The sequence below is a fragment of the Giraffa tippelskirchi genome, chromosome 3, assembly GCF_054371585.1.
Source record: "Giraffa tippelskirchi isolate mGirTip1 chromosome 3, T2T-mGirTip1v1.2.pri, whole genome shotgun sequence".
In the NCBI taxonomy this organism is placed as follows: Eukaryota; Metazoa; Chordata; class Mammalia; order Artiodactyla; family Giraffidae; genus Giraffa; species Giraffa tippelskirchi.
This window is the reverse complement of record NC_137277.1, coordinates 53,826,114-53,850,959: the sequence shown is the minus strand read 5'-3', so window position 1 is coordinate 53,850,959 and position 24,846 is coordinate 53,826,114. Positions and strand designations below refer to the sequence as shown.

At 40.2% G+C, this 24,846-nt stretch overlaps 1 protein-coding gene and 1 pseudogene across 2 annotated transcripts in view; both read left to right on the top strand.

Moving 5' to 3' along the window:
• Positions 1–24,846, top strand: part of LOC145543514 (large ribosomal subunit protein uL30 pseudogene) — a 208,818-nt pseudogene that overhangs the window by 72,655 nt on the left and 111,317 nt on the right. The gene's annotated exons all lie outside the window — the stretch shown is intronic.
• LOC145542678 (olfactory receptor 4D1-like) lies at positions 15,300–16,232 on the top strand. The gene has a single exon (XM_081582088.1). It carries the CDS (start codon positions 15,300–15,302, stop codon positions 16,230–16,232), a length of 933 nt encoding a protein of 310 aa, XP_081438214.1.

The window sequence follows — 24,846 nt, the reverse complement described above, 5'->3', positions numbered from 1 at the left end:
GGAAAGAAATCTTAAAAATTAGGGCAGAAATAAATGCAAAAGAAACAAAAGATACCATAGTAAAAATCAACAAAGCCAAAAGCTAGTTCTTTGAGAAGATAAATAAAATTGACAAACCGTTAGCCAGACCCATCAAGAAACAAAGGGAGAAATCAACAAAATTAGAAATGAAAATGGATAGATCACAACAGACAACACAGAAATACAAAGGATCATAAGAGACTACTATCAGCAACTATAAGCCAATAAAATGGACAACTTGGATAAAATGGATAAATTCTTAGAAAAGTACAACTTTCCAAAACTGAACAAGGAAGAAATAGAAAATCTTAACAGACCCATCACAAGCACAGAAATTGACACTGTAATCAGAAATCTTCCAGCAAACGAAAGCCCAGGACCAGACGGCTTCACAGCTGAATTCTACCAAAAATTTAGAGAAGAGCTAACACCTATCCTACTCAAACTCTTCCAGAAAGTTGCAGAGAAAGGTAAACTTCCAAACTCATTCTATGAGGCCACCATCACCCTAATACCAAAACCTGACAAAGATGCCACAAAAAAAGAAAACTACAGGCCAATATTACTGATGAACATAGATGCAAAAATCCTTAACAAAATTCTAGCAAACAGAATCCAACAACATATTAAAAAGATCATACATCATGACCAAGTGGGCTTTATCCCAGGGATGCAAAGATTCTTTAATATCCGCAAATCAATCAACATAATACATCACATTAACAAATTGAAACATAAAAACCATACGATTATCCAGGCAAAAATACTGGAGTGGGTTGCCATTTCCTTCTCCAGTGCATGAAAGGGAGAAGTGAAAGTGAATTCGCTCAGTCGTGTCCGAGTCTTAGCGACCCCATGGACTGTAGCCTACCAGGCTCCTCTGTCCATGGGATTTTCCAGGCAAGAGTACTGGAGTAGGGTGCCATTGCCTTCTCCGAGACGCAGAGAAAGCCTTTGACAAAATTCAACATCCACTTATGATAAAAACCCTCCAGAAAGCAGAAATAGAAGGAACATACCTCAACATAATAAAAGCTATATATGACAACCCCACAGCAAACATTATCTTCAATGGTGAAAAACTGAAAGCATTTCCCCTTAACTCAGGAACAAGACAAGGGTGCCCACTCTCACCACTACTATTCAAGATAGTTTTGGAAGTTTTGGCCACAGCAGTCGGAGCAGAAAAAGAAATAACAGGAATCCAGATTGGAAAAGAAGAAGTAAAACTCTCACTGTTTGCAGGTGACATGACCCTCTACATAGAAAACCCTAAAGACTCCACCAGAAAATTACTAGAGCTAATCAATGAATACAGCAAAGTTGCAGGATATAAAATCAGCACACAGAAATCCCTTGCATTCCTATATGCTAACAGTGAGAAAACAGAAAGAGAAATTAAGGGAACAATTCCATTCACCATCGCAACAAAAAGAATAAAATACTGAAGAATATATCTACCTAAAGAAACAAAAGACTTATATATAGAAAACTATAAAACACTGGTGAAAGAAATCAAAGAGGACACAAAAAGATGGAGAAATATACCTTGTTCATGGGTCAGAAGAATCAATATAGTGAAAATCAGTATACTACCTAAAGCAATCTATAGATTCAATGCGATCCCTATTAAGCTACCAATGGTATTTTTCAGAGAACTAGAACAAATAATTTCACAATTTGTATGGAAATACAAAAAACCTCGAATAGCCAAAGCAATCTTGAGAAAGAAGAATGAAACTGGAGGAATCAACCTGCCTGGCTTCAGGCTCTACTACAAAGCCACAGTCATCAAGACAGTATGGTACTGGCACAAAGACAGAAATATAGATCAATGGAACAAAATAGAAAGCCCAGAGATAAATCCACACACCTATGGACACCTTATCTTTTTTTTTTCTTAATTCTCAAAATCTTTATCTATTTATTTTTTAAAATAAATTTATTTATTTTAGTTGGGGGCTAATTACTTTACAATATCGTAGTGGTTTTTGCCATACATTGACATGAATCAGCCATGGGTTTACATGTGTTCCTCATCCTGAACCCCCCTCCCACCGCCCTCCCCATCCCATTGCCCCAGCCCTGAGCATTTGTCTCATGCATCGAACCTGGAACGGTGTTCTATTTCACATATGATAAAATACATGTTTCAATGTTATTCTCTCAGAACGTCCCACCCTCACCTTCTCCCTCAGAGTCCATAAGACTGTTCTATGCATCTGTGTCTCTTATTCTATCTCACATATAGGGTTATCATTACCATCTTTCAAATTCCATATATATGCATTAGTATACTGTATTGGTGTTTTTCTTTCTGGCTTACTTCACTCTGTATAATGGGCTCCAGTTTCGTACATCTCAATAGAAATGATTCAAATGCATTCTTTTTAATGGCTGAGTAATATTCCATTGTGTTTATGTACCACAGCTTCCTTATCCATTCGTCTGCTGATGGGCATCTAGGTTGCTTCCATGTCCTGGCTATTATAAACAGTGCTGCGATGAATATTGGGATACACGTGTCTCTTTCAATTCTGGTTTCCTCAGTGTGTATGCCCAGCAGTGGGATTGCTGGGTCATATGGCAGTTCTATTCCCAGTTTTTTAAGGAATCTCCACACTGTTCTCCATAGTGGCTGTACTAGTTTGCATTCCCACCAACAGTGTAAGAGGGTTCCCTTTTCTCCACACCCTCTCCAGCATTTATTGCTTGTAGACTTTTGGATAGCAGCCATTCTGACTGGCGTGAAATGGTACCTCATTGTGGTTTTGATTTGCATTTCTCTAATAATGAGTGATGTTGAGCATCTTTTCATGTGTTTGTTAGCCATCTGTATGTCTTCCTTGGAGAAATGTCTGTTTAGTTGTTTGGCCCATTTTTTGATTGGGTCATTTATTTTTCTGGAATTCAGCTGCAGGAGTTGCTTGTACATTTTTGAGATTAATTGTTTGTCTGTTGCTTCGTTTGCTATTATTTTCTCCCATTCTGAAGGCTGTCTTTTCACCTTGCTTATAGTTTCCTTTGTTGTGCAAAAGCTCTTAATTTTAATTAGGTCCCATTTGTTTATTTTTGCTTTTATTTCCAATATTCTGGGAGGTGGGTCATGGAGGATCCTGCTGTGATTTATGTTGGAGAGTGTTTTGCTTATGTTTTCCTCTAGGAGTTTTATAGTTTCTGGTCTTACGTTTAGATCTTTAATCCATTTTGAGTTTATTTTTGTGTATGGTGTTAGGAAGTGTTCTAGCTTCATTCGTTTACAAGTGGTTGACCAGTTTTCCCAGCACCACTTGTTAAAGAGATTGTCTCAAATGGAGAAAAGACAATCTCTTTAACAAGTGGTGCTGGGAAAACTGGTCAACCACTTGTAAAAGAATGAAACTAGAACACTTGAGAGTCCCTTGGACTGCAAGGAGATCCAACCAGTCCATCCTAAAGGAGATCAGTCCTGAGTGTTCATTGGAAGGACTGATGTTGAAGCTGAAACCCCAATACTTTGGCCACCTCATGCAAAGAGTTGACTCATTGGAAAAGACCCTAATGCTGGGAAGGATTGGGGGCAGGAGGAGAAGGGGACGACAGAGGATGAGACGGCTGGATGGAATCACCAGCTTGATCGACATGGGTTTGGATAGACTCCGGGAGTTGGTGATGGACAGGGAGGCCTGGCGTGCTGTGATTCATGGGGTCACAAAGAGTCGGACACGACTGAGTGACTGAACTGAACTGAGCTAAGAATACTTTCTAACACCATACACAAAAATAAACTCAAAATGGATTAAAGATCTAAACATAAGACCAGAAACTACAAAACTCCTAGAGGAAAACATAGGCAAAACACTCTCCAACATAAATCACAGCAGAATCCTCTATGACCCACCTCCCAGAATATTGGAAATAAAAGCAAAAATAAACAGATGGGACCTAATTAAAATTAAAAGCTTTTGCACAACAAAGGAAAGTATAAGCAAGGTGAAAATACAGCCTTCAGAGTGGGAGAAAATAATAGCAAACGAAGCAACTGACTAGGAATTACTCTCAAAAATATACAAGCAGCTCCTGCAGCTGAATTCCAGAAAAATAAATGACCCAATCAAAAAATGGGCCAAACAACTAAACAGACATTTCTCCAAAGAAGACATACAGATGGCTAACAAACACATGAATAGATGCTCAATGTTACTCATTATTAGAGAAATGCAAATCAAAACCACAATGAGGTACCATTTCACACCAGTCAGAATGGCTCTATCCAAAAGTCCACAAGCAATAAATGCTGGAGAGGGTGTGGAGAAAAGGGAACCCTCTTACACTGTTGGTGGGAATGCAAACTAGTACAGCCACTATGGAGAACAGTGTGGAGATTCCTTAAAAAACTGGGAATAGAACTGCCATATGACCCAGCAATCCCACTGCTGGGCATACACACTGAGGAAACCAGAATTGAAAGAGACACGTGTATCCCAATATTCATCGCAGCACTGTTTATAATAGCCAGGACATGGAAGCAACCTAGATGCCCATCAGCAGACGAATGGATAAGGAAGCTGTGGTACATATACACAATGGAATATTACTTAGCCGTTAAAAAGAATACATTTGAATCAGTTCTAATGAGGTGGATGAAACCGGAGCCCGTTATACAGAGTGAAGTAAGCCAGAAAGTAAAACACCAATACAGTATACTAATGCTTATATATGGAATTTAGAAAGATGGTATCAATAATCCTGTATGCGAGACAGTTAAAGAGACACAGATGTATAGAGCAGTGTTTTGGACCCTGTGGGAGTGGGCGAGGGTGGGATGATTTGGGAGAATGGCATTGAAACATGTATATTATCATATGTGAAACGAATCGCCAGTCCAGGTTTGATGCATGATACAGGGTGCTTGGGGCTGGTGTACTGGGATGACCAAGAGGGATGGGATGGGGAGGAAGGTGGGAGAGGTGTTCTGGAAGGGGAACACATGTACACCCATGGCTGATTCATGTTAATGTATGGCAAAAACCACTACAATATTGTAAAGTAATTAACCTCCAATTAAAATAAATAAATTTATATTATAAAAAAAGAAAAAAGATGAACCGATAGAAATTAGCAAAATTGAAGCACAAAGAGGAAAAAATTATAATGATGAAAAGAGAAAAGACCCTTCTAGGGCTGTGGGACAATAGCAAACAATCTAACATATGTGAAATTGGAAAATCCCAACAGAAAAATGGAGATAAAAGGAATACAAGAAGTACTTGAAGATATAGTGACTGGAAAAAAATAGTGAAAGAAGCTGAAAGCACAAAACCAAGAAATTCAGCAAAATAAGGAAAAACAAAAATGTGGACATATGATATTCTATCTAAAGGTAAAAGTAAAGTGAAAATCTAGAAGGGAGCCTGAAATAAAGTTACACCACATACAGAAGTAGAACTCAAAGTAGAATTCTTCTCAGAAACTATGCAAAACAGAAGACAAGGAGGGATATAGTTATAGTCTGAGGTAGTGCTGGTGAGTAGGGGGAACTGTCATCAAAGAATTCTTTGTGTAGAGAAAATATATTTTGAGAATGAAGGAGAAATAAAGACATTTTCAAATAAACAAACCTGAATATTTTCCAGCAGACCTAGATTTCAAGAAATGATAATGGAATTCTTCAAGGCTTCTTGAAGAAATAATTCCCATTATAAGGCAGGAAATCTAAAAGACAGGATTGTATATTGTATCACATCAAAAAGTAAGAGAGCTATTGAAGATTACTGGGGTCATGGAGAAAAACTAAGTGCCCAATCTGAATAGGTTCTGTGACAAGCTGCGTAATGACTGATCCCCTGAAGATGTCTTTGCCCTGATTCTCAGAATGTGTGAATATGCTGCCTTTTATGTTAAAAGTTACTTGCACATGTTTTAAATTAAGGATATTTACATGGAGGTTATTCTGGATAATCTTAGGGGTCCCATGTAGTAAGATGGATCTTTAAGAGAGCACAGTGATGGGAACAGAGACAATAGAAAGAGATGTGAAATGGAGGCAGAACCTAGAGGGGTGGGATGGGGTGGAAGGGGGGTCCATGGGGGAGGGGACATATGTATACCTATGGTTGATTCATGCTGATGTATGGCAGAAACCAACACAATATTGTAAAGCAATTATCCTCCAATTGAAAATGATAATTAAAAAATAAAAATTTCTAAAATAAATACATACAAAAAAAAAAAAGAGGAAATCGGTCCTGAATATTCATTGGAAGGTCTGATGCTGAAGCTGAAACGTCAATACTTTGGCCATCTGATGTGAGGATCTGACTGATTGGAAAAGACCCTGATGCTGGGAAACATTGAAGGTAGGAGAAGAGGACAACAGAGGATGAGATAGTTAGATGGTGTCACCAACTCAATGGACATGAGTGTGAGCAAACTCTGGGAGTTGGTGATGTACAGGGAAGCTTGGCGTGCTGCAGTTCATGGGATCGCAAAGAGTTGAACATTACTGAGTGACTGGACTGAACTGACTGAGCCTTTGAATGAGATGTGGAGGACCTACACCAAAATGAAGCATAAAAACATCTGGGCTCATGAGGGAGAGGCCAGGGGCATTACAGACTCATTGAACAAATGTCCTGATATCACTGAACTGTGGGTCCCTGTTGGCTCACTGGCTTTCATTCTTGACTTTTCTTAATTACCTTTTAATCCTCCTCCTTCTTTCTTGGCTCCCATCTCCTTTTCCCTTTCTCCTCTAACTCTTCACCCTCCTCACATGTTTAATGATTTTGAAGCTGAGATGGGCTGAGTTATGAACACAGGATAGTTATAAGTCCCAAACTGCCCTTTTCTGAAATAACGGGGCATGAATAAACAGAGGAGCTGTACTGCTATGTCCACCCTCTCAAATCTTCCATCCCTCCTCCTCCCTGCTGCCACATGAGACCCTGTAGGTCATCTGTAGGTCACTCTTTTGCATAAAGTCCTCCACTGGCTTGTAATCTCATTCAAGGTAAAACCTAAATGTGGGAGCTTGGTACCTTAACATTATTCAGAGTTATTCATGCCTCCTTTCTACCCTAATGCCCCACCACTTTCCCTGTGCTCCAGTCTCACCAAAATTTTCAGGGTTCATGGAGTGTATGTTGTGACATTTCATCTCTGGACCTCTGTGAAACACATTTTTCCTTCTTTCTGCAGAACAGACTTGAATCACCTCTGTTTAAATGTCATCTCCTCTTCCAAGTCTTCCTTCTCTTTCAGCCATTGTTATTGTCTCAGCCTTTTAACCTTTGAACATTCCCCCCAGTAGACCTATCTCTTCTCTGATGTGCATTTATGTGTTTCTGGTTCCATTTTCCCCTCAGCCTATGAGTTCTTTGAGAGGAGAGTGTTTGTCTTATTTTTATATCCTCAGCACTGAGTGCTGAAATGTACCCAACCTGCCTCCCACTGCTCTCCAACTCTTAAAAAAGGATAACTCTCAGTCATATTAATAAATATTGATCTAAAACAAATAGACTGACAAATATTTCCCCAGCAAAGGCAGGTTTATTTAGGATCAGCAGAGAATTGCAATTCAGAGTCTTCACCCATGGTGAGCCACAGGGTTCATGGAGTGCAAGTACCCCGTGGAAAGGGGAAAAAATGCATTTAGAGAGAAAAAGGAAGGTGGGAAGCTGTAATAAAGAGTTCATGAGTTTTCATTGACTGAGACCTTCCCAAGAAAGAAGAGGAGTCTTTCTTCTTCCAGTAGGGCTCTGTTATTATCAGGATGTGAGAGCTCCCTCTTCTGGTCTCTCAACTCTGCATAATTGAGATTTCTGTTCATTAATTTTTACACAACCATTTATTGAATTTTCACAGAGGGCCAAGTACAATAAGTAAAACAATAAGAAACATTGTAATCCATTTCAAACAGTTAAATTACCCACAATCTTTCTCTGAAGAATCAACTTTGAGGTTGAGATGTAGTTTAGAAAACATTTTGCACTCATTTATAAGAGTGCATTCCTTGAGAGGAGAAATATATAAAGTAGAATATAGAAAGTCTTCCTTATTGAAAACCAAATCAGAGCGATCATGAATTAATCCAGGTAATTTAATTAGTTGCTATGGAGGCACAAGAGATTGGGTTCAATTCCTGGGTCAGGAAGATCCACTGAAGAGGGAAATGAAAACTCACTCCAATATGCTTGTTTGAAAAATTCCACAGGCAGAGGAGGCTGGCAGGTTGTAGTCCATGGGGTCGCAAGAAGCGGGACATGACTTAGTGACTGAACAATGACAACAAATAATGTTACAGTTACTAACATCCAACAGTCAAGGAGATTGATAAGACCTATTTCCTTCCCTAGCATCAACCAGGCTATTTTGACAAAAAACTGGAATTTAAAATGATCTAAAACTCTTAATACTGGGATGAATTAGCGTTTTTAAAATCTCTTCTATGTGGAAAATAACAGAGCTCAACAGTTTTTTTAAGTGAACCTGAGAGATTATATTTTGCTAGCTATAATTATTTGTAACAAGGAATTCAGACCAACCTGAAATCTCAAGTAGAATAGGAAACTCTAAGAATCACAGTTTTTATTGTACACTAGGATCATGAAACCAGTTAATTATAGTTCTAAATAAGTTCATCATAAGATGATGTATATACTTCCTCTACTACTCCTTTTATGAAAGGAGGGATCTTACTGAATAATAATTCCTATATAAAGAGTACTAGAATGTTACAGATGGCTCAATATAATTGGATATGGATGGGAAATCAAACTTCAAATCTGGTTGAGAAAATAAAAAACAGAGTTTACAAAGTTTGTTTCCAATTTAGTAAACAAATAATTTTCCACATATGGCATTGTGAAAGTTAAGATCAATTAATTCTTTTTAAAAAACAAAACTATCAAATCCGTGGTCCTTAATGCTGCTGTGAAAAAGAACTGTCCATTGTGATGACAAGACCAACAAAACTCAAAGTCAGTGGTTCTCAAACTGTGGCCCCAGACAAGCAGCATTAGCATCATCTGAAAACTTGTTAGAAATGTGAATTCTCTGGCTCAACCCAAGACCTACAAAATGAAGATTCTTCACTGGTATTTCTGAGTTTTAACATCCCCTCCAGATAATTCTAGTGGATGTTTAAGTATGTGAATGAATGAACTGCGAAATGGGTCTTTCCAAAAATCCAAGAAATTTTGCTTATTTTGGAGAAACTCTGTCCTTTCTGACCCTCATCTCCTAATCCTACATGTTTGAATCTCTACAGCTTTCAATATTCTTGGGTTTTTGTTTTCTTTTGTTGTTTTGTCTAAGTTTTTGTTGTTGTTGTTTTTGGTTTCTTTATCTTCTGGCCCAAGGAGAACTTTCCAATAGTAAGTCTTTCTAAAAGACTTTGGAACTTTGTAACAATTCCCATTGTTCCCTTGTTCCCAGCAGGAATCATTCCAGCTCTGCTTCCTGAGCCCAGTCCGATCATTTCTCCTTGAGGATATACTCTCTTCCTAGGGTCATGTCCCTGAGTCCCGTGTGTGAGGGATGGACAGAGAGCAGGAAGTTGAGGGGCTACATAGAGAGGATTCCTCCAAAGATGGAAGACCTCAACTTTCTTCCCCCCATTCAGGGCTGAAGGAAGGTGAGAGCCTGAGGGCTTTCCACACAAGCATATAAGTCAATGGTAGTTAGGTTTTTGGAAACACCAGCTGGAGAATAAACATGTGACATAATAGCTCAGTTGGTAAAGAATCCATCTGCAATGCAGGAGTCCCCAGTTCGATTCCTGGGTCTGGAAGATCCGCTAGAGAAGGGATAGGCTACCCACTCCAGTATTCTTGGGCTTCCCTTGTGGCTTAGCTGGTGAAGAATCCACCTGAAATGCAGAAGACCTGGATTCAATCCCTGGGTTGGGAAGATCCCCTGGAGAAGGGAATGGCTACCCACTCTAGTATTCTGGCCTAGAGAATTCCAGGGTCTGTATAGCCCATGGGGTTGCAAAGAGTCAGACATGACTGAGCGACTTTCATTTTCACTTCACTTCACATAGACTTGATGGTACTAAGTCTAATGTTGGAAGAGAGCTTTGGGAAGTAATTTGGGTGGATGTACTGTTAAAATAACTGCTTCAGGTTGCATGTAAAACCCAGTAATTTTAGCAACCAAGTACAGCACTGGCCTTGTGAGATAGGGAACAGAGGATAAGTAAGTTCACTTTAAATATCTCCACATAATCCATTACCTACTTAATACAGTATTTGGCAACATTCACTGAGCATGTGCTGTTACCAGAGTTTCTGTTCCAAGTTCTGGGGTTACTAAGATATTGAAGTTATGATGCAGTTGGCTGAGGGGAGAAACTGGAAAAGTGAATGATGATAAATATATAACAGAGTTATTTTTGAAATATTTTAAGAACCCTGAGAATGGGGAGTTTGTTCTGCATGGGAGAAATGGTGACAGGAGTAACGGAGGGTGACGTTTGAATGGGCTTTTCTAGATTTGAGAAAGTCAGATCAGAATTCTGGGAAACCAATATGGAAACAAATAAATAAAATATTTAATAATCTATTGAAAAGCTTGTGGTTCATTGGAGGTAAAGATACTGATTAGGAAGGCAGATGAAGATTACATTTCATAGTCTGTATGACATGCTGAGTTGCATACACTTCTGTATGTGTTTCTAACCTGACTTGATCCACAGGGTATTGGATGTGGCTCCTAAGGGATTCCAGAGGAATCACTACAAGAATAGATGTGAGAGGGGAACGTGATCAGATCAGCATTTAGCAAGGTCTCAGGTACAGCTGTGTAGAAGGTGTACTGGAGGAAGAGAAGATGAAAATGAAAAATAAGAAGAGAGTGATCTCTAATGGATAATGGGTCTGGGGAGTCAGGTGAGAGCGAGTAGAGACTGAGAGGAAGTGGAAGGGGAGGGGAAGGCATCAATCATTCTATCTCTCACCCTCTGAGAGTCTTTCTTCACCTTTGAGCCCAATCCCTCCTCTGCCTCTTTACTTTCCATTCCCTTTCCTTCACTCATTCTATTTCCCCATTTTCCTTCCTTTTTAATTTCTTCTTTAATTCAATTCTTCACCTATTTCCATTTCTTCTCCTTCAATAATGTTTTCTCTTCTACTGGACTGGATTCAACAATTTCTGAAATTGCTGTCTTTTCAGAAGAGCTCTAATCTCCTCTTCAAACAATATATTCATCTATGTCTGTACTAATTAGTTACCCTTCTGCCACTTGACTCCACCTATGTTCTGGGTGAGCTGAGCCTCACTCAGTAAGGAGCTACCTACCGTGGAGGATGAGGAAAAATGCAATGTCCCAGGTGTGAAGCTGTGGCTAGAGGTTCTCCTGCATGGACCTGCATACCCAGAAGCATTTCACTCATGCTAAATTTAATACCAGGTACTTATTAATTACTGACTAACAGCAAGGAGATCATTCCTGGTGTTCATTGGAAGGACTGATGTTGAAGCTGAAACTCCAATACTTTGGCCACCTGATGCGAAGAGCTGACTCATTTTGAAAAGACCGTGATGCTGGGAAAGATTGAGGGTGGGAGGAGAAGGGGACGACAGAGGATGAGATGGTTGGATGGCATCACCGACTCAATGGACATGGGTTTGGGTGAACTCTAGGAGTTGGTGATGAACATGGAGGCTGCACTCAATATGGCAGCAAATCTGGAAAACTCAGCAGTGGCCACAGATTGGAAAAGGTCAGGTTTCATTCCAATCCCAAAGAAAGGCAATGCCAAAGAATGCTCAAACTACCGCACAATTGCACTCATCTCACACGCTAGCAAAGTAATGCTCAAAATTCTCCAAGCCAGGCTTCAACAATACGTGAATGGTGAACTTCCAGATGTTCAAGCTGTTTTAGAAAAGGCAGAGGAACCAGAGATCAAATTGCCAACATCCACTGGATCATCAAAAAAGCAAGAGAGTTCCAGAAAAACATCTATTTCTGCTTTATTGACTATGCCAAAGCCTTTGACTGTGTGGATCACAATAAACTGTGGAAAATGCTGAAAGAGATGGGAATACCAGACCATCTGACCTGTCTCTTGAGAAACCTGTCTGCAGGTCAGGAAGAAACAGTTAGAACTGGACATGGAACAACAGATTGGTTCCAAATAGGAAAAGGAGTACGTCAAGGCTGTATATTGTCACCCTGCTTATTTAACTTATATGCAGAGTACATCATGAGAAATGCTGGGCTGGAGGAAACACAAGCTGGAATCAAGATTGCCAGGAGAAATATCAATAACCTCAGCTATGCGGATGACACCACTCTTATGACAGAAAGTGAAGAAGAACTAAAGAGCCTCTTGATGAAAGTGAAAGAGGAGAGTGAAAAAGTTGTCTTAAAGCTCAACATTCAGAAAACTAAGATCATGGCATCTGGTCCCATCACTTCATGGGAAATAGATGGGGAAACAGTGTCAGACTTTATTTTTCTGGGCTCCAAAATCACTGCAGATGGTGATTGCAGCCATGAAATTAAAAGACGCTTACTCCTTGGAAGGAAGGTTATGACCAACCTAGATAGCATATTGAAAAGCAGAGATATTGCTCTGCCAACAAAGGTCCATCTAGTCAAGGCTATGGTTTTTCCAGTAGTCATGTATGTATGTGAGAGTTGGACGGTGAAGAAAGCTGAGTGCGAAAGAATTGATGCTTTTGAACTGTGGTGTTGGAGAAGACTCTTGAGAGTCCCTTGGACTGCAAGGAGATCCAATCAGTCCATCCTAAAGGAGATCAATCCTGGCAGTTCATTGGAAGGACTGATGTTGAAGCTGAAACTCCAATACTCTGGCCACCTCATGCGAAGGGTTGACTCATTGGAAAAGACCTTAACGCTGGGAAGGATTGGGTGCAGGAGGAGAAGGGGCCAATAGAGGATGAGATGGCTGGATGGCATCACTGACTCAATGGACATGGGTTTGGGTAGACTCCGGGAGTTGGTGATGGACCGGGAGGCCTGGCGTGCTGCGATTCATGGGGTCGCAAAGAGTTGGACACGACTGAGTGACTGAACTGAACTGAACTGATGGAGTCCTGGCGTGCTGCGGCTCATGGGATCACAAAGAGTTGGACACGACTGAGCGACTGAACTGAACAAGGATGAGCACTGAAGGGCACAAATAAATTCTGAAATGAAGATTGTATCCATAGCATATTTTTGTTGAATTGTAGAAGAAAAACATAGACACGTGAAAAAGTTCATTAATATTATTATATGTTAACTGTTGCATGAAAGAAAAATAATTGGTACAAAAATGTATTAGAGACTGGAAAAGGGAGAATATCTTAAGAGTAGGAGACTACATAGAGGAGAGTCATTACCATTTATTATTTTAGACACTGTTCTTGAAAACTTACTTATTATTTATTCAGGCTCCTAGACAAATTTACAGATAAAGCATTTTCTTACAGAGATGAAATCTGAGACTCAGATAAGAAATTTACTCAAGGTCAAATCTCAGAGAAATATAAAGTTATGAACTTCGGTTCTGTTGGGCTGTATGTGTCTTTCTATCACTCTAAGCATCACTATGAACAAAGCTAGTGGAGGTGATGGAATTCCAGTTGAGCTATTTCAAATCCTGAAAGATGATGCTGTGAAAGTGCTGCACTCAATATGCCAGCAAATCTGGAAAACTCAGCAGTGGCCACAGGACTGGAAAAGGTCAGTCTTCGTTCCAATCCCAAAGAAAGGCAATGCCAAAGAATGCTCAAACTACCGCACAATTGCACTCATCTCACACGCTAGCAAAGTAATGCTCAAAATTCTCGAAGCCAGGCTTCAGCAATATATGAACGGTGAACTTCCAGATGTTCAAGCTGGTTTTAGAAAAGACAGAGGAACCAGAGATCAAATTGCCAACATCCGATGGATCATGGAAAAAGCAAGAGAGTTCCAGAAAAACATCTATTTCTGCTTTATTGACTATGCCAAAGCCTTTGACTGTGTGGATCACAATAAACTGTGGAAAATGCTGAAAGAGATGGGAATACCAGACCATCTGACCTGTCTCTTGAGAAACCTGTCTGCAGGTCAGGAAGAAACAGTTAGAACTGGACATGGAACAACAGATTGGTTCCAAATAGGAAAAGGAGTACGTCAAGGCTGTATATTGTCACCCTGCTTATTTAACTTATATGCAGAGTACATCATGAGAAATGCTGGGCTGGAGGAAGCACAAACTGGAATCAAGATTGCCAGGAGAAATATCAATAACCTCAGATATGCGGATGACAACACCCTTATGGCAGAAAGCGAAGAAGAACTAAAGAGCCTCTTGATGAAAGTGAAAGAGGAGAGTGAAAAAGTTGTCTTAAAGCTCAACATTCAGAAAACTAAGATCATGGCATCTGGTCCCTTCACTTCATGGCAAATAGATGGGGAAACAGTGGAAACAGTGGCTGACTTTATTTTTCTGGGCTCCAAAATCACTGCAGATGGTGATTGCAGCCATGAAATTAAAAGATGCTTACTCCTTGGAAGGAAAGTTATGAACAATCTAGACAGCATATTAAAAAGCAGAGACATTACTTTGCCAACAAAGGTCCGTCTAGCCAAGGCTATGGTTTTTCCAGTGGTCATGTATGGATGTGAGAGTTGGACTATAAAGAAAGCTGAGCATAGAAGAATTGATGCTTTTGAACTGTGGTGTTGGAGAAGACTCTTGAGAGTCCCTTGGACTGCAGGGAGATCCACCCAGTCCATCCTAAAGGAGGTCAGTCCTGAGTGTTCATTGAAACGATTGATGTTGAAGCTGAAACTCCAACACCTTGGCCACCTGATGCAAAAAGCTGACTCATTGAAAGACCCTGATGCTGGGAAAGATTGAGGGCAGGAGGAGAAGGGAACGACAGAGGATGAGATGGTTGGATGGCATCATTGACTCGATGGACATGGGGTTGGGTAGACTCCGGGAGTTGGTGATGGACAGGGAGGCCTGGCGTGGCGTTGTTCATGGGGTCGCAAAGAGTCGGACATGACTGAGTGACTGAACTGAACTGAACTGATTACCACTGAATCTTTGAAAAGCAGGTTGCATGTATCTCTAAATCAATTTAAGATATCTTATGAATGTGTATTCTAGTATCAGCCCTCCAAAGACAAGATCATTTATATCAGCCCAGGTATTATGATCTGCACATGCGGGTGTCCTTTGTCTGAAGTTGGACAATTGCTTTGAGTCACCGAGCACTAGAACGGCACATAGTGACTTCATACATCTCTGTTTGTGGTGTGTTTTCTTTAGGTGTATCGAGAATACAGCATGGCTTCAGGGAACCACACATGGGTGTCAGAGTTTGTCTTCCTGGGGCTCTCACAGACTCAGGAGCTCCAACTCTTCTTGTTCCTGGTGTTATTGTTTGTCTACACCACCACTGTCATGAGAAACTTCCTCATCATTGTCACGGTGACCTCTGATTCCAGGCTCCACACATCCATGTATTTCCTGCTGCAAAACCTGGCTGTCTTAGACCTCTGTTTCTCCTCAGTCACTGCCCCAAAGATGCTGGCAGACTTCCTCGCTGAGAAGACCATCTCCTACCAGGGCTGCATGGCCCAGATTTTCTTTTTTCACCTCTTGGAAGGTAGGACTGTCTTCTTCCTCTCAGTGATGGCTTATGACCGCTGCATAGCCATCTCCTGGCCCCTTCACTACATCACCATCATGAACACTCGAGTGTGTGGGGGGCTGGTGGTGGCTGTCTGGGTAGGGGGCTTTGTCCACTCCGTTGTCCAGCTTGTTTTGATGCTTCCATTGCCTTTTTGCGGCCCCAACATCTTGGATAACTTCTACTGTGACATTCCACAAGTGCTGAGACTTGCCTGCATTGACACCTCCCTCCTGGAGTTCCTTATGATCTCCAACAGTGGGATGCTGGTCTTCATCTGGTTCCTCGTCCTTCTGATCTCTTACACAGTCATCCTAGTGATGCTGAGGTCCCACTCAGGGCAGGCGAGGAGGAAGGCAGCTTCCACCTGCACCACCCACATCATCGTTGTGTCTATGATCGTCATTCCCAGTATCTATATCTATGCCCAACCCTTCACTTCCTTCCCCGTGGACAAGGCTGTGTCTATCAGCTATACCGTCTTGACCCCCATGCTCAATCCCATCATCTACGCACTGAGGAATCAGGAGATGCAGGCAACCATGAAGAGATTAGGCAAGCGCCTAGTGATTTCCAGCAGGAAGTGAACTTAATTTAGATTGACTTTAAATGACCAATGTTTTCTCTAAACTGTTTTCCCGTGTGAGAAGTGGAGAAAAGATTTTATTGAGTGTTTCAGCTGAGGTTAAAGTAATATTTCTGTGGACCTACTCCTGTGTCAGGTGTTGTGTTAGGCACTTTCATACTTTTGTGTCATTCTCAGAAAACTGACTGTGGATATGCTATTATTATATTAAACAGTTTAGCCCATCCCTGGTGCCTCAATGCTTTACCATTGAGGCCAATGTGCTTGCCAATGCAGGAGACATGAGTTCAATCCCTGGGTCAGAAAGATCCCCTGGAGAAGGAAATAGCAACCCATTCCAATATTCTTGCCTGGGAAATCCCATGGAGAGAGGAGCCTGATGGGCTAGAGTCCTTGGTGTCCCAAAGAGTTGGACATGACTTAGCAACTAAACGAACAAAACAGTTTTACAAATGGGAAAACTCAGAGAGAAGTGACTTGCTCACTAATGAGGAGCAAGTGAAGTGAAGGGCTGGGCTAGGGGACAGTTTATCTGACTCCAAGTTTTGAGGCAGAGGATATGGGTAGAATTTGAAACTCAGGGTCTCAGACAATCACAAGGGAAAACTTAGAGAGTTCTTCTTCTATGGATAAATATCTGTGATGAATGCTCAATATTTTCATCTCAACTCTGAAGCAATCACATTTGTTCTGCTCTCTGTCTCTCTACCTCAACCTTACTGTGGTATTTTAGAAGTGATCTTACTTGTAACATTGTCTAAAAATTCCCATAAGGGTATTTTCCCTTTGAATTTGTTCCTCTTCTACCAAATACTCTTTGGATAATATGAAAACTATTCTACTTTCCCAACCAAATCCTTACATCATTTGTATGATGTGGCTAGGAAGAGGATGCTCTAGAATGGTTGGGGAACCAAGGTCAGAGAGAGCAGGACCATGTCTATTAGTGGTCCTGGTCTGAGGTATGGGTTCAGGCCAAGGCTGCTGCCTCATGGGGTTTTATCTTTCTCTTTGACTTCCTACCCTGGAATGAGGGCTTCTTGAAGGTGGGGGCTGTACTTTATTCTTTGTTAGTCTTTGTTTAGTCTTTGTTAGTTTGATTAGTATGTATCTCGGCTTGTTTCTTGTTGTGTTTATCCTGTATGGGACTCTTTGCACCTCTTGGACTTGATTGACTATTTCCTTTTCTATGTTGGGGAAATTTTCAACTATAGTCTCTTCAAAAATTTTCTTATACCCTTTCTTTTTCACTTCCTCTTCTGAGACCCCTATAATTTACATATGGTGCATTTGATATTGTCCCAGAGGCCTCTGAGACTATGCTCAGTTCTTTTCACTCTTTTTACTATATGCTGCTCTTCAGAAGTTATTTCCACCATTTTATCTTCCAGCTCACTGATTTATTCCTCTGCTTCAGATATTCTGCTATTGATTCTTTCTAGAGTATTTTTAATTTCAGTAATTTTGTTGTTTGCGTCTGTATGTTTATTCTTTAATTCTTCTATATCTTTGTTAATCGATTCTTGCATTTTCTCCATTTTGTTTTCAAGGTTTTTGATCATCTTTACTATCATTATTCTGAATTCTTTTCAGGTACTTTGCCTCTTTCCTCTTCATTTATTTGGACTTCTGGGTTTGTAGTTTGTTCCTTCATTTGTGTAGTATTTCTCTGCCTTTTCATTTTTTTTAATTTAACTTATTGTGTTTGAGGTCTCCTTTTCCCAGGCTTCAAGGTTGAATTCTTTCTTCCTTTTGGTTTCTGCATTCCTAAAGTTGGTCCAGGTGTTTGTGTAAGCTTCGTACAGGGTGAGATTTGTGCTGAGTTTTTGTGGTTGTTGTTGTTTTTCCTCTGATGGGCAAGGCTGAATGAGGTGGTAATCCTGTCTGGTTATGATTTGGCTTGTATTTGTTTGTTTGTTTGTTGTTTAGATGAGATGTCCTGCATAGGGTGCTACTGGTGGTTGGGTGATGCCGGGTCTTGTATTCAAGTAGTTTGCTTTGTGTGAGTTCTCAATATTTGATATTCCCTAGAGTTAGTTCTCTGGTAGTCTAGGGTCTTGGAGTCAGTGCTCCCACTCCAAAGGCTCAGGGCTTGATCCCTGCTCAGAAACAAAGATTCCACAAGTAGCTTGTTATGGCATTAAGTGAGATTAAATCAAACACCCCAAATCAAGAAACCATAGATGAACTCCAGACAAATGGCAATTACAAAATCAGGCAAATAATAATTAAAATAATGGAATATACACATATACACCCATGAGCAACGTCAAAACAGTCCAACAAAAATAAAGTTCAGCAGATTGACCTGGCAAACAAAGGAAATAAAATTTATATTTACCAGTTAAGAACAAAATGAACTAAAGCACAAACTGGAAAACAATACTAAAGTCAGATGCCAAGTGGGTAATAAAGCAATGAAGACAAAACTAACAAATATGTTGAGAGGAAAGGACAGAAAGAAAAGAAAGAAAGAATAGATATGCAAAGTTAAATAGAGGTAGATGAAGATTTATGTACATTAAAGATTGACTGCAAGGGGAAAAGAATAGTAGGAAAAGCAAACAAAGAAATAAATGTAGAAAAAATAGAATAGATTTAAAAATTAAAAATTAATATTATAAAAAGGAGAAAAGAAAAAAAAAGGAAGAAGAAATAAAATAGGAGAAAAAAAAGGGAAAACTCCACAGAACTGCAAAAGCTCAACGTAGACACAGAGGTTTATAACAACAATAAAAAGTCTGACTGAATATACACATAGACATATACACCCATCAGCAAACTCAAACAGTTCAACAAAAATAAGGTACAGTAGATTGACCCGGCAAACAAAGGAAACCAAAAATTATATCTAGCAGTTAAGAACAAAACTAACTAAAGCACAAAAAGGAAAACAAAACTAAAGCAAGATACCAGTTGGGGAATAAAGCAATGAAAATAAAACTAACAAATATGTTTAGTGAAAAGGGAAGAAAGAAAGAAAAAAGGATATGCATAGTTAAACAGAGGTAGATGAAGAAGATTTATATACATTAAAGATTAGCTGCAAGGGGAAAAGAATAGTAGGAAAAATCAAAAAAAGGAATAAATGTATAAAAAATAATAATAGGTTTAAAAATTAAAATAAAAAAAGAGGAAAAAAAAAAAAAGAAAACTCCAAAGAACTGCAAAAGCCCAACATATAGGCAGGTTTATAACAACAATACAAAATGTGACTGAGGAAAAAAAAGCTCCAAAGCTTAATTAGATTTCATAGTGCCAATAAAATGACAACTACAACAAAGGGAGGAAGAAAAGGAAAAGAAAAAAGAAAAAAAATCCAAAAGAATGTACAGAACAAGTCAAAACATAAGAATAATAAATGTTTTATGAGTCCTTTCCCTCGCTGGGAGTCAGTCCATCTCACCTCCCTAGGATATCCTCCAACACTGTGCTGATCTCTGGACCTGCTCTGGAGGCAGTTCAGATTCTAATCTGGTCCTTCTCCTCTGTGTTCTTGCCTCCAATGTCCACAGCTATGAGAACTAGTGCGTTTTCTTTTGTGGCGGCTTTCAATGTCCTTTTATATATTCCATAGACACAGTCTGCATAGTTGATGATGAGGATTTAATCTGCAGCTTATACAGCTGGGGGAAAGGTTTTGGGTCTTCTTCCTTAGCCACACTGCCCCTGGGTTTCAACTGTGCTTTTACTTGCACCTCTGCATGTGGGTCGTCCACTGGGGTTTGCTCCTGAGGCTGCTCTGGAAGACTTGGATTTGCCCCTGTGAGGGCCAGGTGTGGAGGTGGTGCAGCTGCTTGGGTCGTAGGGGTTCTGGCAGCACCAGGTACTCAGGAGAGTTGGTGGCTAGGTAAGAAGGGAATATAGTGCTCTGGACGGGTATGGCAACCAGTATTGGCCAATACGCTCCGATATTCTTGCCTGGAGAACCCCTGGCAGGCCATAGTCTAGAGGTTTGCAAAGTGTCAGACACAACAGAAGCAACCCTGTGCGCATAGACACAAGACTTTTTTTTGCCTGTGGCAGCTCTGCCCCAGTGAGGGTTGAACATGAAGTTGGCACAGCTGCTTGGTTTGTGGGGGTCCTGGCAGCACCAAGTGTGCAGGAACACGCACTGCCTCTGCCCCAGGAGTTATGGCCCTATCAGAGTCTTTTTCGAGCCTCTTGTAGCTGGGGATCAGAAGGCCTCTTTGGTCAGCCTTTCTCCATAGTTACGCCAGTTCAGGCACTTAGAGGGCCTGGGGTCCTTCTCTGGTGCATCAGGCACTAAAGGGGCACCCTGGGTGGGGTCCTACTCTGTAGTTCTGTGCGTCAGGCATTTAATGGGCCAGCCTCTCTGTTATTCAGCTGCCCATGCTGGCATAGGCTCCACCCCATACGTGTGGCTCAGCAATATCGCCTTGCTTCCATGGCTGCCTGGCTTTCCTCCACAAGCATTTCCCATCATAGTCTCCTCCCTCACATTCCCTCGATCCGTCTCTCTGCAGTCAACAGCACCTCTCACCCTGGAATTGCTCCACAACCCTTTAACTCAAGCTCCCAGCCACTGAGTCTTCCAGGGTACTTGTGTCCCTGTCAGGGATATGTATGCTGCAGCAAGGACTGTCTGATTCTCATTCCATTTAGGCTTCTGCAGCTATTTCACTCTCGGCCTTGAATGTTTCTCCTCTTACTCAGACAATTGCCCTGACGTGTGGATCGGACCTCTGCTTCAGTTCCCCCACCCATCGAAGGCAGGTCCAGTCGTATGAACACTCCAGTTTTCCCCCCTAGTTTTTTCATCCTACCTAGTTTTGCATGGTTCTAGGTATTCTTTGGAGAAGGCAATGGCAACCCACTCCAGTACTCTTGCCTGGAAAATCCCATGGACAGAGGAGCCTGATAGGCTGCAGTCCATGGGGTCACTAAGAGTCGGATGCGACTGAGCGACTTCACTTTCACTTTTCACTTTCATGCATTGGAGAAGGAAATGGCAACCCACTCCAGTGTTCTTGCCTGGAGAATCCCACAGACGGGGGAGCCTGGTGGGCTGCCGTCTATGGGGTCGCACAGAGTTGGACACGACTGAAGCGACTTAGCAGCAGCAGCAGCAGCAGCATGTATTCTTTTCCACTGGTCAGGTACTCCTGTCTGCTCTCAGCTGATGTTCTGCATGCACTTCTGTGTCTGAAGGGGTATACCTGATGTATCCGTGGAGGGATGTACTCCACGTCCACCTACTCCTTTGTCATCTTTTTCCAATCTCCTCATTGTAGTTTTGATTTGCGTTTCTCTAATAATGAATGATGTTGAGCATCTTTTCATGTGCTTGTTAGCCATCTGTATGTCTTCTTTGGAGAAGTGTTTCTTTAGGTCTCTTTCCCACTTTTTGATTGGGTTGTTTGCTTTTCTGGTATTGAGTTGTATGAGCTGCTTGTATATCTTGGAAATGAATTTTTTATCATTGTTTCCTTTGTTATTACTTTCTCCCATTCCTTTTTTTGTTTGTTTGTTTGTTTGCTTTTTGTTTTTGCATTTTCTTTTTTTTTTAAATAAATTTATTTATTTTAGTTGGGGGCTAATTACTTTACAGTATTGTAGTGGTTTTTGCCATACATTGACATGAATCAGCCATGGGTTTACATGTGTTCCCCATCCTGAACCCCCCTCCCACCTCCCTCCCCATCCCATCCCTCTGGGTCATCCCATTGCCCCATCCCTGAGCATTTGTCTCCCATTCTTATGGTTGTCTTTTCACCTTGTTTGAAGTTTCCTTTGTTGTGCAAAAACTTTAAGTTTTATTAGGTCCCACTTGTTTGTTGTTTTTATTTCCATTACTCTAGGAGATGGATCGTAGAAGATCTTGCTTTGATTTATGTCATCGAATGTTCTGCTTATGCTCTCCTCTAAGAGTTTAATAGTTTCTGGTCTTAAATTTAGGTCTTTAATCCATTTTGAGTTTATCTTTGTGTATGGCATTAAGTAGTGATCTAATTTCCTTCTTTTGCACATAGCTGTCTGGTTTCCAGCACCATTTATTTAAGAAGCTGTCTTTGCCTCATTGTATATTCTTGCCTTCTTTGTCAAAAATAAGGTACCCAAAGGTGTGTGGGTTTATTTATGGGTTCTCTATCTTGTTCCGTTGGTGTATATTTCTGCTTTTGTGCCAGTACCATAATGTCTTGGTGACTGTAGCTTTGTAGTATAGTCTGAAGTCAAGAAGATTGATTTATCCAGCTCCATTCTTCTTTCTCAAGACTACTTTGGCTATTCGGGGTCTTTCGTGTTTCCATATGAGTTGTGAAATTTTTTGTTCTAGTTCTGTGAAAAATGTAATTGATAATTTGGTAGGGATCATACTGAATCTGTAGATTGCATTTAGTAGTACAGTCATTTTCACAATATTGATTATTCCTACCCAGGAACATGGAATATCTCTCCATCTGTTTATGCCTTCTTCAATTTCTTTCATCAGTGTCCTATAGTTTTCCATATACAGGTCTTTTGTCTCCTTAGGGAGGTTTATCCCTAGATATTCAATTCCTTTTGTTGCAATGGTGAATGGGATTGATTCCTTAATTTCTCTTTCTGATTTTTCATTGTTAGTATATAGGAGTGCAAATGATTTCTGTGTATTGACCTTTTATCCTGCGACTTTGCTGAATTTGCTGATTAGCTCTAGTAATTTTCTGGTAGTTTCCTTTGGGTTTTCTATGTATAGTATCATGTCATCTGCAAACAGTGAGAGCTTTATTTCTTCTTTTCCGATCTGGATTCCTTTTATTTCTTTTTCTTCTCTAATTGCTGTAGCTAGGACCTCCAAAACTATGCTGAATAATAATGGTGAGAGTGGACACCCTTGTGTTATTCCTGATCTTAGAGGGAAAGCTTTTAGATTTTTACCATTGAGAATAATGTTTGCTGTGTGTTTTTCATATATGGCCTTTACTATGTTGAGGTAGCTTCCTTCTATGCCCATTTTTTGAAGCGTTTTAATCATAAATGGATAGTGATTTCTTTTGAAGCCTTTTTCTGCATCTGTTGAGATGATCATATAGTTTTTATCTTTCAATTTGTTGGTGTGGTATATCACCTTGAATGATTTGTATACATTGAAGAATCCTTGTGTTGGAGGGATTTATTTATCCAAGTTGGATAAATCCAACTTGATCATGGTGGATGACCTTCTTAATATATTGTCGGATTCTGTTTGCTAGAATTTTGTTGAGGGTTTTTGCATCTATGTTCATCAGTGATATTGGCCTGTAATTTTCTTTTTTTGTGTTGTCTTTGCCTGGTTTTGTTTTCAGGATGATTGTTGCCTCATAGAATAAGTTTGGAAGAGTTCCTTCCTCTGCATTTTTTTGGAAGAATTTCAGAAGAATAGGCATTAGCTCTTCTCTAAATGTTTGGTAGAATTCCCCTGTGAAGCCATCTGGCCCAGGGCTTTTGTTTTGGGGAAGACTGTTGATCACTGTTTCAATTTCAGTGCTTGCAACTGATTTCTATTTCTTCCTGGTTCAGTCTTGGGAGGCTGTTCTTTTCTAAGTATCTGTCCATTTCCTCTAGGTTGTCCATTTTATTAGCATATAGTGCTCACAATATTCTCTTATGATCCTTTGTATTTCTGTGTTGTCTGTTACTAACTTCTCCTTTTGCATTTCTAATTTTGTTGATTTGATTTTTCTCCCTTTTTTTCTTGATGAGTCTGGCTAGTGGTTTGTCAATTTTGTTTATCATCTCAAAGAACCAACTTTTAGTTTTTATTGATCTTTCATTTCATTTATTCTTTTCATTTATTTCTGCTCTGATTTTTATGATCACCTTCCTTCTGCAGAGAAGGCACTGGCAACCCACTCCAGTACTTTTGCCTGGAAAATCCCATGGATGGAGGAACCTGGTAGGCTGCGGTCCATGGGGTCGCTAAGAGTTGGACATGACTGAGCAACTTCACTTCATTTTCCTTCTGCTGACTTTGGGGTTTTATGTTCTTCTTTTTCCAGCTGCTTTAGATGCAGAGTTAGGCTGTCTATTTGATACCTTTTTTGTTTTTTGAGGTATGATTGTACCGCTATAAACCTCCCTCTTAGAACTGCTTTTGCTGAATCCTGTAAGTTTTGGGTTGTCATGTTTTCAAGGAATCTTTTTATTTCCTTTCTTATTTCTTCAATAACTTCTTTGTTATTTAGTAATATATTGTTTAATCTCCATGAGCTTGTGATTTTGCTTTTTTTTTTTTTTCCTGTAGTTGATATCTAGTCTCATAGCGTTGTGGTCAGAGAAGATACTTGATACAATTTCGATTTTCTTAAATTTACTGAGGCTTGATTTGTGGCCCAAGCTGTGATCTATCCTGGAGAATGTTCCATACACACTTGAGAAGAAAGTATCCTTCTTCATTTTGATGGAAAGTCCTGAAGATATCAATTAGGTCCATTTGGTCTAATGTTTCATTTAAGGTTTTTGTTTCCTTATTCTCTTTTTTGATGATCTGTCCATTGGTGAGAGTGGGGTGTTAAAGTCCCCTGGTAATGTTTTGTTGCTGTCAATTTCTCCTTTATGCCTGTTAGTGTTTGTCTTATGTATTGAGGTGTTCCTATGTTGAGTGCATGGACATTTACAATTGTTATGTCTTC